The 15,705-nt window shown below is 41.3% G+C and overlaps 1 protein-coding gene across 2 annotated transcripts in view; it reads right to left on the reverse strand.

Annotated features, from left to right (window-relative positions):
• Positions 1-15,705, reverse strand: part of RSU1 (Ras suppressor protein 1) — a 111,366-nt gene that overhangs the window by 92,482 nt on the left and 3,179 nt on the right. For both annotated transcript variants that reach the window (XM_075143866.1, XM_075143867.1), the window contains one exon: positions 10,277-10,327. In XM_075143866.1, coding sequence (XP_074999967.1) covers positions 10,277-10,327 — 51 coding nt within the window. The remainder of the gene's footprint in view (positions 1-10,276; positions 10,328-15,705) is intronic.

The raw sequence follows: 15,705 nt of genomic DNA on the forward strand, positions 1-15,705 counted from the left end.
AGACAAAGGACAAATCTGTTCTTCTCTGAGAAGAAAGCTTAAGGTGCACTTCAGAGTTTGAACAGAAATACTAGAAACCAGGGGCTGAAGTTAGGAAGGGATTATTAGGTTGAAAATAAATCACTTAACAGCAAAGAACTAGAATCACACCAAAATAGCTCACAAAAATCTGATGTTTGTTAGCCTTTTTACAGCAGTAAGGAACAGTACTGTTCAAGTGGGGATGGGTATAAAAATGTGGATATAAACATGCCCCTTCATTTCTACAAATTATTTTGAAGAAAACAGAGTATTAACCAAGCTTTTTGAGGTAGTGTGACATGCAAGTACTGTAGCGGACCACATCATCTTCAGCTTCAATAATTGTTTTGAGGAGTGCACAGTTCAGCCAAGATGCTTTGCTATCTTACTTTTATGTCAGGAGAAAAAAACCACGTGGTACACCATGCAAAAAATTGAAGAACACAGCCTACAACCCCTTGTTACAGGTCAGATCATCTGTATGTGCTGATATTTCAACAGCAGGGAATGGTTAAGAAAAATAACTTCTGCAGGACTAAAGAACTTTAGCTGATAGTGTTAAATTGAGATTTATTATTAGGCATCCACCAAATGCAATTGCAAATGGTCTCACTACATCTCAGTGAGTCTGCTTCAGGTGTTTAAGATGTTTAAGCATGATCTTCTCAGAGTTTCAGATTACTGCACAATAGCCAGCTTTAGTTCAATCACACCAGCTGAAGTTCAGCATATTCAGCTTCCCCTCCCTCAATATTCTCTTCACTTCAGCCTATTTAACATGCTTTCTGCAGTTTACAAGAGGGACTAACAAAAGATGCCCTAAGTATCAGGTCTTGAACAGATACTATAGGTTACCCCTCACAGGTCAAGGTCACTTCAGCCTCAGGAATACTGATCTACTCGTGTGCTTAGCAGTGCTTGTTTACAAAATCCTGCTTTCACTGTATCTAACAAATAGTCCATACTTTCAGTTCGCTTTATTGGACAGTATTAGCAGTTGACACTTTCTGTACCACTGAAATGTTTTTAAGAACTCCTGTAGGACTATTTTTCACTGCTGCTTGGATCAACTGACTCTTTCCCCCGTTCAGCATCACAGACTGCCATGCTGAGACTGCTTATCAAAGACACCAGTCTGGCCTCTACACACACACACAGGGAGAGGCTGCCATAAAAAACCTCACTGCTCGAAAGCAAAGTCAGCACATGTGTTTACACATGTTCTAATTCCAGCCCTCAGAGTTGGGCATGAATTAAACTCCCTCCTAGTTCGGGCTCCCTATACCCAGTACTTAAAGCCGCTTCTTTGAGTCTGCATGGCAGAGTCCTCCCTGCGACTCCACATCAGCTGATCCCAGGCTTCAGCTGACTAGGGACATGGTTTAGTGGGCATGGTGGTGTTGGGTTGACGGTTGGACTTGATGATCTTAGAGGTCTTTTCCAACCTTAATGATTCTATGATTCGATACATTTCATTTCCAGCTACAGCAGATACTCCTCCTAGACAAGAGAAACCACGTTACCATAAATTGCCCATCCTCAGATAAAAATCAGGAAATTATTTCACCCTAAGGGTTATTTCACTCTACAGTATTTTTGACGCAGGGCACCAATGGAAAGAGTAAGAGGCCAGATGGGGTGAGTGGTCTGAAAGGAAATGCTGTGTCATTATCCACTTCAAACCAACACACCTCATTACTAGAAGAACAAAAAGAATACACAGAAAATAGAGTACAAAACCAAGAATACAAAACTAAACCCAGTTTTCCCTCAACCTAGACCAAATCTACCTTTTCACCTCTGTCCTTCAATATTAGCAACAAAAAAATTCCACTCAGCTTGTTAGACAGTAAATTCTTTAAGATGATACAAAATTAAGCTCTTTAGTGAAGTGAGTTCACTAGCTTTGAAAATGCCAACTTCAAAATAGTCTATATCTGGCAAGAGGATTTCCAACAATTTTACATTACAACCTGTACATACACATGGAGAAAGATCATTTATATGGGGCTTCCACAAAAAAATTATAGTTATTTTAAAGCCACTGGGATATAAGTGAAGACACAAGATATTTGTACTAAAACTCGTCAGAAAACATTGAGACTTACAGAAAAGGAGTTAATATGTTTGCAGACGCCTTTTAATAAGAGAAGAACAGCAGCTTCTGAGGAACTATGTTCATAGAATCATAGAATAGTTTGGATTGGAAGGGACCTTTAAAGGTCACCTAGTCCAACCCCCCTGCCATGGGCAGGGACATCTTCAGTTAGATCAGGTTGCTCAGAACCCCGTCCAACCTTGAATGTTTCCAGGGATGGGGCATCTACCACCTCTCTGGGCAACCTGTTCTAGTGTTTCACCACCCCCATTGTAAAAAATTTCTTCCTTATACCTAGTCTAAATCTACCCTCTCTTAGTTTAAAACCATTCCCCCTTGTCCTGTTGCAACAGGCCTTGCTAAAAAGTCTGTCCCCATCTTTCTTATAAGTTCCCTTTAAGTACTGAAAGGCCACAATAAGGTCTTCCTGGAGCCTTCTCTTCTCCAGGCTGAATAACCCCAACTCTCTCAACCTTTCTTCATAGGAGAGGTGTTCCATCCCCTGATCATTTTCGTGGCCCTCCTCTTGACCCGCTCCAACAGGTCCATGTCTTTCTTGTGCTGAGGGCTCCAGAGCTGGACGCAGTGCTCCAGGTGGGGTCTCACCAGAGCAGAGTAGAGGGGCAGAATCACCTCCCTCGACCTGCTGGCCACGCTTCTTTTGATGCAGCCCATGATATGGTTGGCCTTCTGGGCTGCGAGCACACATTGTTGGCTCATGTCCAGCTTTTCATCCACCAGTACCCCCATGTTAAAGACAAATGATTTGTTTATAGTGCTGTATTTAGTATGTATGCTTACTTATGATGCAGAACTGACTTTGTTGCCATACAGCACAAACTTTGACAATTTAATTTATGCATAAATTGGGGTAGTTTCAGCATGCACTCTTTATACCATTACAGCACAAAACTCTTTCATAAATTTTTCTGCTTCATTCTCCCAAAGCTTCTTAAAACCAAAATTTGTATTATTTAAAGCTAAAATGCTCTACCATCTGTAGTTTGTCAGAACCAAAGGTTTGAGGTTTTTTCAGGGAGAAAAGAAAAAAGCTAACAAGGTATTTAATCTAAACATTTGTGCAGAACTCAGATGTCACAAATTTAGTAAGGCATATGCATAGGGATCTCTTTTTCCCTCCTTTTCACATCCCCCTGTGCACTGCATTCATAAAGATATTTCCCTTTAGAGATCCCTTCACCAGAAATGGGAAGTAAAAACAGATCAAAAATATATTACAAAAATGAAAGGCTTACAGTTAATTTAAAGCACCACTCCCAAGCACAGTTGAGAGGCCACTGTCAGGCAGAAGTCTTGTGCTTTGGAAACCCCAGTTTCACTACGCAGATAGCTTGCTTACACCATTTTGGGGTATATCATGTCAGTAAAACAGTGTGGAATGACTTACCAGAAGGAAGCAGAGGTAGAACCAAAGTAGAGGAGAATACAAGAAGCCATAAAGAGTAAAGAGTATATGGGCATCTAGTTCCCTCTAGAAGTCAGCAAGTTTGCTATATAAATAACCTGATACCAGGCAAAATGTGAAGTGTCAGACAATACCAGTGGGAGACACCATAACACATTTCAGCAGTCTGGAGAAGACAAAGCAGCTAGACTGGGAAGGAATTCAGGACAGACAGATGCAGTGTTGCTGTCTTTGGACCACCTCCAATACATCTAGGTATACACTACAGCCAGAAAGGTGACTTATAAAGGAGATGGCCTAATGTAAGGATGACATCAAGGGAACTTAGCAGCATATTAAATAAGATCAAGGATACCCTCAAGAGGGTTAGCAGTGATGAAGGGACAAGCTTCTGTGCTGGTCACGCACAGAGAGCAAAACAATTTGGAAGGAGATGGCAGAGCAAAGCAGCAGTAAGCTGTGTGAGCAGCAAAAAAAGGAGAAAAGTTTTGAACTGGGTAACTGCTCTGCTGGAAAAAGGCAAAATGCACAAGGATGATAAAGGGTGACCACGTGGCTGTCAAAGCAACATGATGAATAAGAGACAGCTATTCTGACAGGATCAGAAAGTTAACTCAAACAAAATTCAGGTGTGGAAATGGAAAGCAGCAGCAAAAAGCTAATGGATCACCTCACAAAAAGGAAAGGACTAAAGATGAGGAAAGGATTACACTTGAGGATCAAGGAAGCAGCAGTGGAAAGAGCAGAGGACAGTAAGGGACAGCAGCTCAGAGGAAAGGGAGAGGAGATCAGAGAACGCAACATCAGGTAATACAGGGGAGGTTTCAGAAAAAAAAAAAGTTGTTCCCAATCTCTTGTCATTCAGACATTTGATAATATTGGGCAAGGAATCAGAGCACAAGAGCAAAAGGGTAGAAAAATCGTCAGGAGCGAGCTATGAATAGCAGACAACTTTTGAGGACATTGAAAGGCAGCACAAGAATATGGTGAAGCTGGCGAGCACAGAATCACCTGAGGTTAAGGAGACTGAGGAGAATAGCAAAACTGAGGAGAATAGCAAAGCTAAGCTGCTGTTCACTACTACCTACCAGGCAGACTGAATTGCTGCGTGGAGCATAAGCTGCTTCCCACGAAAGAAACTGCTAAAGATACTCAAACAGTGACCTCTAATGGACAAATCATATAATACCAGTATTTCCACTGACTGCAGAAACACTCATGGACTCCAGGTACGACTGGATAATGACACAAAATCTATAATCTCTGAATAGATTCTCCAAATTATTACAGCATCAATTAATCAGGTAGGTAAGTCAAGTAACTGTTACAGTAGTTACAAGCCATCAAAAACTTACAGCATATACCAAAAATAACTGAAAATAAAACATGCCAACTTGGCAGCGCAATAGTTGCACACATACTGATGACCAGCGCTTGCACCTGTTGTCAATGCTGAAGTAACCTTTAACATCCCAGCCTGCTTTCCAGGTTTCACATCTTCCCCTCTGTACACTCCTGGGATGGACTACTGTTAACCTGAGCTTCTGAAAGCTCTTCAAGCACACAGGAATGATGCAATACAGGGATTTTATTCATTGAACCTCATCAGCATACCAAGTAAGGATATTAAGTGTGACCATACTAGGATGTGAAATTTTGTACACACTTTAAGTAGCTGAAGAATACCTTGAGTTAGCCTAGCTATGTAAAGTCTAGAAGTTTCAGTACCACTTCATACTTCACGGCAAAATAGTTCACAAAAGCTGCTCTGCAAGGAAAAAAAAAGTCAGGTAAGGCATAAGCCACAATATATATGCTCAAGCAGTCTTAGATGTTTCCTTTAAAAAAGGATGTTTCTCTGTTGCTAATTCTACTCCAGTTACTGCTCACTTGCAAATCTAGTGGCGTAAGGGGACCAAAAGGTGAAGCCTCATCTACCCTGCTGACTTCAGTTCAAGCCTGCAAAAGTACTTTTTTCGCAGTCAAAAGCAGCCATTTGGTGTGCTAGTGCAACAACTTTTTAAAAAAGCTAAGTCCTCAAGACAACGTGATACACAAACTTTATTCCCAGCTGGATACCCCACCCCTCCCCACTCATCTACTTTACACTCTGTCCCAGAACTCCAAATCATTTTGCTTGAAGTGACATGGGGCAAGTCCCACAGTAGAAAAGACAGCCGAGCTTGGCAATATGTCTTTCCTCTCCCTGACATCCCAGTATTCTGCAATTCCCAACAACTGTCCCCCAGAACTGTTATGAAACCACAAACTCTAGTTGAAGAGGTTTGAACAAAGTAGGACAAAATTTGATTTCAAGAACTTCTATGACAAATTCCTTAACACAACTTTCAGAAGCCTCATGACACTCCAAACCACTGGAAACGAAACACAGAGGAACACACAACTGGCACGGCCGCCCCAGCATCACCCATGGAGCAGAAATCTAAGAAGCAGCATGCTCGCTGGCCCTGCAAAACATGCAGATCTACACCAACACCCTAAGTTCACTTTCATCCTGCACCAGGGTGTCAGAAAGAGCAAGGGGCCAAGATTGCTGCGGAGTTCCATTTGAACTTGGGTGAAGCAGTCCTAAGTAGAAGTGCACAAAACAGTAGAATGGATACCCATAAAAATTATTACTGTTGCACAGATGTGGAAACAGTATTTGTGATTGACTAAAGTGATCAAGCATGGTTTCTACATAAGTATGTCCTGTGGCTCCAACTCCCTCCATACCCCTCCAGCACAGTTACCCTAATTCCCTACCACTATTCTTGTCCTATTAGCAATCCCACTGAGCAGGAGGTGAATGCCACTTTTATGTCCCCCAGCTCCCATCAAATGGCATAGAACAAAGACAACTTGGTCACATCCACCCAAATTAATCCTCCACACTGAAGGGCAGATCTCTATCATTCAGTCACTCATTTCCACAAATTTGAGGAACATTTGTCAGGACTTCTATTCCATTTATTTTGATGTTAGCCAATGGGTTCAAAAGACACCTGGGTCAGGATCAGACAACCTATGCAGGCTAATAGCATAAGCATGACTGTCTTTAATTTTGCTTCTCATTAAATCACTAAATGATGGAACAAAAAACTCCCAGTACAATATATGGAGACACTGGCTCATGTGTCTATATTAAGTTAAGAAAACCACAAATACTCACTTTCTCCCTCTGCTTTCAACTGGATTGTCACAGGAGACCCCAAAGTGGAATCACCCCAGGTTTGTCACTTACGCAGCAACTGGCTCAAAAAGACTGCCGAATCGGAGCTATTTAGCTTCCCCTAGAGTTTTGTTTCTGATTTTGAAGCACAAGAAGTTCTCATCAAGCAGCAAAGGACAGACTCAACTGTTTCAGAAGTTACCTGGAGTAGAAGTAGCCAGTTCAAGACTCCTCCATTAGCACACCACCAGACAGCTGAAAAAAATCCAGCCTAATATTCTCCAGAAAAAAAAGTGAATGTGGATTTGAGAACTTCTGATAATGAATGATTTACAGGCATGTAAATGCACAAGCACCAGCAGTATGAATGGCATACTAGAAATATTAACAAAAACCGTGCCACAAAAATATTCTAAGCAGTACAATGGATTTAATAGTGCGGTCCTCATACTTGCTAATGAAACTTTACTTACTTTTACTAGAGTTTGCTGGCAAAAATATGAACTATGGTTACATAAAAATATGCATATCCAGTTTTTACATGTATTTATTCTTCCAGATAGACATATTTACTCTAAACAGCAGAAAAAAACAGCACACAGAACACTCATTTAAATGGCAGAAAACTAGTAGAAGATGCTAATATGACCTTAGTGTAGCATGTCAAGTGTCACTGCCACCACTTTCCTAGTCATTTTAAGAACAATCTGCTAAGACAATTAATTACATAGCTTAAAAGATTAGGTCAACAGTGTCAAATATGAGAATATGAACTTGAAATTTAGCCTTTTAAAAATGTGTGCCGTCTATTTAAATGTCTACATCAACTTGTGAAAGAATAGTAACTTTCAGGCTTGATGAGTTATTTTTCAGAAGCAGTGGTTTACCTTCCCATAAAAGAAATCCAAACACAGCAATTAAAAAGGCTGACAGAATCCCTTGGCTAACACTTGCAGCCTGCTGACCTAAGGGCTACTTTAGAAGAAAGCAGTAAATAAAAGTTGAGATTTAATATAACACAATTTTAGAGTAGTGGCAATTCTTAAACTGGTATTTTGAAAACTAAACCTGCTTTAAACAAATGGTGTAGTCTGGATTTTTCTTGACTAAACATCCTTCTTGGAAACCTCTTATTACCACATCCTTTTCCTCCCCCAGTCAGGTCTACAGCTAAGACTCTTAATAGGACATAGGTTACTTACTTAGCTTTTAATTCTGGCGCTCGTGTGCAAGTATGTCACCCTCAGCAGGCTCAGTTCTCAGACAACCAAGTTTACCATGATTGAAGTCTCCTTGCAGGAGTTTCAGCCTGGCTTCTCTTCCTCAGAGCAAGGTAGATATCTGCTGCCTGCCCAGCCAGTTGCGTGTTCAGCTGAACTCACTCTTTAGCTACGTTTAAGATTCATAAGGTGTCACATGGAAGAGATAATTAAGTCCTTGGAAGTCTGTTAGTTTTCAAAAGTTGTAGGATTTTTACAAACCCCAGAGAAAGAATGGTCAAGTTTTCCAAGAGTAATGCTTACAACTCATTTCATCCTTGTGCCAGGTAAGCAGCCCAGGTAAGCAGTCATTCAGACAGATGATACTAGAGCAGATAATTGGCACCAGAGAGAAGTTCTGTCTGGCAGGACTAGGTACCCAACTTTCGATGAGTTGTCTGACCTTGTCACACAGGCAACAGAGTTGTGCAGAATGAACTGCTATCTCAAGGTGCCCACAACCCTCCAAAAGCTGCAGGGAAAGCTGAAGTGGTTGAATACATTTAACTGCCTAGCTTCTAGGCAGCTCAAGTTCAGAGACAGGCATCTGCTTGCAGTGACCTGAGGGAACACAAAAGCCACCAGCTGGGTGGCCCTGTAACCCAACTCCATCAGTGGCTGATAACAGATGCCAGACGGCAATATGCCCAAAGCAAGTTTACCATAATGCTTTCCCAAAACATTCTCTCAGCTTCCAGCTATTCGTAACTTCAGGACCTTCTCAACTAGAGGTAGAACTGCGTGCTCAATAGCAATGCTTACGGTTTTCCCTTCCTGAATTTGCCCCTGAATATACCCATCGGTCGTCATTACATGTTAGATGGCTGGAAATTCCTGGTCATATTTATAATTTGAGATTTCTTTGACTACTACTGCAAGGACAAAAACAAGTAGCAAGAGGCCAGTCTAGAGGACATTACACAATCAGAAGCAGGGCCTAGAATAACTAATTTGTACTTCCCACAGCCACTCACATAGTGCTCATATTTTTATTTATTTCCTACTACTACTTCAAACCCTTTAAGCTGTGCATTAGTACCCAATAAACTGCATCCAGAGAAGAAATATTTGTGTTAGAATCTAAGAATATTTTCATTTTTTCCTCATGCTTAATCCTCTGCAAATGCTTAAAGCCTTAAAGTGAGGTTTTTGTATTAATACATATATTTTAAGTAACACAATATCTTACAGCTCATGCAGCAAATAATTTAGAATTCAATAGGTTTTTGTTGGTTTTTTTAACCCTAGTCTTAATTTGTAAAGCTTTTCTTGGGTATAGCCCAAGCTGCTAGAGCACCTGCGCAGTCATCTCCCCAGCACCCCCCCTCTTTGGTGGTTCCATTCCCCTCCCCATTTCATGTAGTCTTAAAAAATTCAGTTCCAAAACGGAAGAACTTTCGAGATAGAAATCCAGTGGCACATGCAGAGAGCAGACAAGGACAAGCAGAACATCAACAAAACCAATTCTTCTTTTCAGAAGATGTACAGTAACAGGGATCAGATGAAACTCACTGCTTTTATTTCAACAACCAAGAAGCAGGAGTGTATGAACAAGACACTGATAGGTAAGCCTGAAGCATTCTCCTAAAAAGAAATAATTTCTTTGCCTTGCAAAAGCCAGTCTGATATCTGCCTCCACTAAATTAATTCTCACGTTTGTGCTGCTCTCATGACATGCTATTAACCAACACCTCACTTGAGGGCTTCTTTACTATGGGAAGTAGGATCCACAAGGCAGTGACTGAAGGTGGTATGTGCAGTACAAGCAAGAGACAACTTACACTCAAAAGATTTTTTTTGACAGAAGGAGACTGCTTGACTTTCATGCCTGAAGCTCACATTCAGTTGGCCTTGCTCACATATGTTTGGTTATAGATATAATGCAGTTGAGTTGTAATTTATTTTCACTTGCTTCAGTTAAATTAATTATCCGTCTACTAAAATGCAAACTGATTCATTTCTGATACAGTTTAAAAAAAAAAAAAAATCAAAAGTCCTCACCTAAACATAAGGACTTCAGAGCTGTGGTAGGGAATGAATTTTTGGCTGAACTAGTAACAAGACTAAGAACTACAGATTTTCCGGTAAGTGACAGATGTGTAATGACGTTGAAAAGGCACGTTGAACACAGCTGCTAAGTCACATCCTCAATCTCTTTATTTTTAACAAAGTGCTTCACTAAGAAGTACTCTTAACAGTGACATTGTGCTCTGTTAAAAAAAAAAATCAAACTAGCAGTGCCAGGTTTTCAATACTGCTCAACTGCCTGTAATGAAGTCCGAAAACAGGAGCATACTTACTGGTAAGCTTGTTGTGACTCAGAACCAGCTGTGTGATATGAGACAATGTAACTGCAAATGAAGAGAGAAAGTTAAGTCAGTTTATGGACATGGCAACCGAGAGTTTGTATCTATTTCAGCTAAAAAAGAGGCAAGTTATTCTCTCCACTCCAGTAACTCCAGATTCATACACACTGTTGCAAAACAAGACAAGCTCAAGACTTAAGGACGTACCCAGCCACTCCTCTGCCCCTTGAGTCACGTTTCTGTACCGCATCAAACACAACGTAAGCAGTAAGCGCTGGTGCCTCCCAGCAGAGGTCTGGTTCTGGACACACATAAACACCTTTTTCATTTCCACCCTTTGGATCATTCCCAAGGAAAACCTGTTAGGTACTCTAACATTTATCCCATTAGGAACACATGCCACAATTATACTTCCACATGTTCCCAGTTCATCATCTTCAAGTCACTGGTGGATTTAAGTCCCAAGTACCAATAGCTGTATTTACAACCTTGCACCCATAAAGCATAGTAGCAGATAAGCATCATTTTTGCGTGGCAAATGGTCAGATGACAACATGCAATATTTACTCAAATTAACTGAATGATCTGATTGATCAAAGCCCCTCAGATTCCACCTTATTGAACAAACGAGTGCAGGGCACGAGGCAGCTACAGAGACCAGCATTCCCCCTACACTTCATCCTCCTTTACATTTCTTCTTGCCTACTTCCACCCTCCACACCATTACTGCTTTCCCTAGAAGCTCCACAGTCTACAACCGACAAAATTATCTGATCAGAAAAATATGCTGAAATAATAAGAGAAGAAACTCACACCTTGAAGTAGTTCTCAAACATCTTCCTCCTCCCTCCTGTAAAAAGTTTGATATACTTTATTGAACTAGGAAAATTGAGAGATTTTCCTCCCCTAGACCTTTTTCCTTACTTCCAGGGTAGCCTCTTCAAAACAGCTCTAGAAACCACCCGGCTGCCTCTCCCAGGCCGCTGGGAAATTTTCCTGCCTGGAGGACAGCTGATAGTGGTCTGTCTCTCATCCCTCAGAGCTTTCCTCAAGCAACAAACATCACTAACATTAGCCCAGCGATAGCCCACAGGGGTCTTGCTGCCTTAGGGAACGAAGATATCCTGGTGAGCATGTGCGAAAACTGGCCATGCTAACCAATGCTTATGAAATTGCAAGTCGGAGGAGGCAGCTTACTGACATAGCAACCTGTTTCAGCTAACCCCTGGAAGCTCATGACTTACCACAGGCCAATATAACCTGTTAGCAGAATGAAAGCAGTCACTCAAAGGCAGAAACAGACTGGAAAGTTCAGTATGAAAAAACAAAAGCATCGCCAGAGTTCCCTGTGCAATTGCAGGTTGTGGAGGAAGGAAAGGCAGGGAGGAGAAAGGAAGAAACAGTGCACCCACCCTAAATTTCTCCTAAAATACGAGCGCTTTAAGTACTGCCTGCATCAGCCCATGAAGCAGAACAGGAGGACAGAGAACGAAGCCCACAGAAAGCCTGTAAGAGTACTGTATAAAAACCAGCACTAAAGGGCAGACAAGTGCAGCAGCCTCCATAAAGAGCTCTAAGCTTTAAAACATAAAAGGCACATCAGCATCTGAACCATAAGCAATCATTTATACTAGTGATTACTTACACGTAAAGCTAAATATATGAACTCAGTTTACACAAAGTAACTGAGAGAAGGTGCTGGGGATAAGTTACAAGCTTGTGAACAAATGCCTAAGTACTCCTTATCCAGCTTTTATTTCTCTTTGTCACAGCTATTAAAATATCTAAACCATGAGTGAAAGTCAACATTTTACAGGCCCTTGATATCCAGCCCTAACTAGTAAGAGCCCTGCCATCGGTAGGGCAACCCATCTGCTGGCATCCTGAGATGAGAAGTGCTCTAGCCTGACACCTCCAGCTCTAAGACAACCTCATCTAGATCACAGCCAGATCCAAACTGACATCACCAATGCCAGGAAAAAACATCTTTTCCTGCATTTAACTTAAGAAACCAAGTCATTCTAGAGCTCTGAGGCTCTGGCTAGGCTCACCAGCATCAACAAGAAATCAGCCTTGCTCCACTGTATTTCAAGAGAGTCAATGATTTTCCTACCAGGCAGTGGAGTTACCTACTCTGCCCTCACCTGTTTCCTCCCACCCCATTAGGAGAGTAATGGGTATCTTCTGCATCACAATTCAAACGGTTTGTGTGCCTATCCATGTAATCTCCTCCTGTCCAAGATGCCCCTTTTCCCCCATTAGTCAATATAGGAAAGGTCCAATTAGTCAAGTATAATATCTTCCCCAAGCCTCAGATGTTCAAATAAATCCTATGTGATCAAAAGGCAGGAAAAAGCACACAACGCACACCAAAGACTTCCACCAGCTTTGTACTCTCAGTCTGCTCACACCGAGAGTGGTGACATCCCCCAAAGCAACAAAAAAGGCAACATCCCGATATTACTTTGAAAAGAGCAAAGGTTTAGGCATCTGTGCTCTGGACTACTTCCAGCAGCATTTTAGCCATATCTAGACAAAAAGATTTTCAGTCTTGAAAGGTCCAAAGCTACTACCAGTTCGGAGACAAATTTGCAAGCATTTTAAGAAAGGGAGCCTAGATATAAAGTGGCATTTGGTCACTCCTTACAAGGAAGGGAATTTGCTGCCTTACATTAAACTGACCTGTGTGAAACAACCAGCCCCTGGAAATACCAGGTGTTTCAGTACACTGCCACTCGCCTACTCCTGTGAAAAGGACTGTCCTGGGGGATCAGCTGACTGTGGTTTTCCTCATCCTATATATAAAGTCAATTCTGCATGACAACTAAACTATCAACTCTTCTGATAAAGCCACCTGTCTTAAGCAACTAGTTAACATCCCCGAGTAACATCTAGAAGGCTGAAGGGGGCCTAGGGGGGCCATTTTGCTTTGGACGTACGCAGCTCAGGTAAGCATAACTAGCAGGACTCGCTGAGGATCACTCAACAGGTCAGACGATTCACCCGAGTGCCAGCCCCCTGAGATTCGAAGGGGACCGTGATGCCCACAGGGGAATTACTGTAACCTCTGCATGATGCCACCGGAGGAGCGCCTGGACGCTAAGCAGCAGCTCCTCGAGGACTGCAGACCCCAGATGCCTTGTTAACGTTACAGTAGTTAGCATACAGGCGATAAATTATTTTGATTTTGAGAATGCATCAAATATCCACACAGAAGTTTGAGGGTCAGGATACTACCGTTTGCTAAAACAATTTACTTGCACAGTAGTTACAAATTCTCATTATGGTCCCAGTCCCACTATTGCTTCAAAACGGAGTGGGTCAAGGGAAGAATATTTAAGCTCTTCCCCTTTGGCCCTAGTATCAAGCCTTTTCATATACTGCTGTCATGCACTGCAAGTTAGCTTGACATAAAATATTTAAACGACAAGACTTGACTTAATTTATTTTACAAAGGAAAAAAACCCAAACAGGAAAACTCCAGAGACCTTGCTGAACCAAGATAAGACATTTTCTGTCCCATCGGAGGAAGTTAATGCAGGATGAGCATTACAATATCGTACAAAATGACTTACAAGTAGCCTGCCCCTCCATCTTTTTTGGTTATTTTAGGAGCAGACAATTATATCAACACTAACTTTCTGATAAAAAATTCTAGCGCATGTTAATTCCTACCACACAGGCATGTACTTTATGTAAAATATGAATAGCTTACAGATGGAATGATAGTGAGTGCAAATTAACACTTTCAGAGTAAATAGGATTTCATCCAATATTCTTTCCCTGACAACAAGACTACAGAGCAGCAGATGTCTCAAGTTATTTGGGCAAAATAATTCCTTAATTCATAGCTTCCCCATATCAATCACTTAAAGATAAATAAATCAGAGATTAGAGACCGGTCCCTACTCCAAGAACAATTCCATAATTGTTGATGGCTGTCTAAAGTCCTACCAACAAATGCCCTAACCATCAGGCTAGGGAAAAGGCACATCATGCCCTACTTGCCGAATCCGATTGTTCACCCTACAGTACATCTATTAACGCTCTCTCCCATTACCTGTCAATATCTAGGTGCGTTGTAAACAAATATGATCTATTTATTTCACAATGGAATTTAAAAAAAAAACCCACCACATTAGAACACTTCCACAGGGCAAGACATTTTTTAAAACTATTTGTGTATGGATGCACAACTATAGTATAGATGTGCTCACAAATGGTTATACCATTTGCTTTATCGCATGCCAGAATAAGAAAAGCCTTTAAAGTTTAAAATTGTTTCACGTGGTCTTTGCATTAATATGAGGTGGTACAGAACACCTAGATCAAGGGATATTTTTAGTCTGAAATGAAATCTCTTTTCTACAGAACACCTTTGAAAAAAGTTTTCTCATACTACATTTCCAAAAGCCTTGAAAATTCAGACGCTCTGAAGGCCTGCAGCACAATTCTAGTTTGTACTTTAAGTCATTACTAGAAAACACAGAAGTGCCTGGATTCGAGGAATATTCCAAAAATAGAACTCAACTTGTAATGACATTAATGGACTCCTGAGCAAGCAGCAGTTCAGGGACTACTGAACTTTTCTTTGTGAATCTGAACACCACGTTATAAACTGATATAAGCTGATAACTCCACTCACCCTTTACGAAACACAAAAGCAGGAAGAGACGTAGAGGTTGCCAAGCTTCTAGGTCTAAGCTAGTTTAAGGCAGTTTCAGATACCGAGTGTCAATCTCCATCCAGACAGGAAAAGTATTTCATCTTGATTTGGAAAGAGACATTGGTATTTTCAGAGGCAAGTTTGGTCTGTTTTGTCTCTCCCACAGCTGCTACAGAGGGAGGAAGTCAAGGCAAAAGAAAATATGAGTGACTGCCCTGTATTGTAGCAAGTCATTCACTAGACTAGAAAGAGAAGCCAGAAGAGAACTCCACCCAAGTCAGGGCACATATTCCCCTTTCCCTTTTCTCCTCTCTGCCCTCATATAACACCAGTTTTCTATGATCACTTATGTTTTTTTTTTTTTTTAAATGATAAAAACAGGTCTGCACCTGAAGGAAGAGGATTGGCACACTGAGCAGATGCTACACGGTGCACTGCTTCCAAATCCTGGTGTCTGCATTAACTCTATGTGAATTAAGTTGAGCAAGCTTAAATACAAGTCCACTAGCCACTCTGCAGCAAGTACTCAAATATGCAGTGGGACAAGGCTTGGCCCTTTTCTTGAAAAATAACCAAGACTAGGGGGAGCAGCTTACTTTAAGAGTTACTGGGCACTGGGGGCAGGGTATTCACAACCATTAAATAATTACATGAGACAAAATCCCTATCAGGGGCTACTGAACACAGTAACTTAGGAGTATCCTCCAACCTAGTAAGTCCTTAAACCTCAAATGGCTGAAAACAGGGAAAACACCAC

The sequence above is a fragment of the Calonectris borealis genome, chromosome 2 (assembly GCF_964195595.1).
Source record: "Calonectris borealis chromosome 2, bCalBor7.hap1.2, whole genome shotgun sequence".
Taxonomy (NCBI): Eukaryota; Metazoa; Chordata; class Aves; order Procellariiformes; family Procellariidae; genus Calonectris; species Calonectris borealis.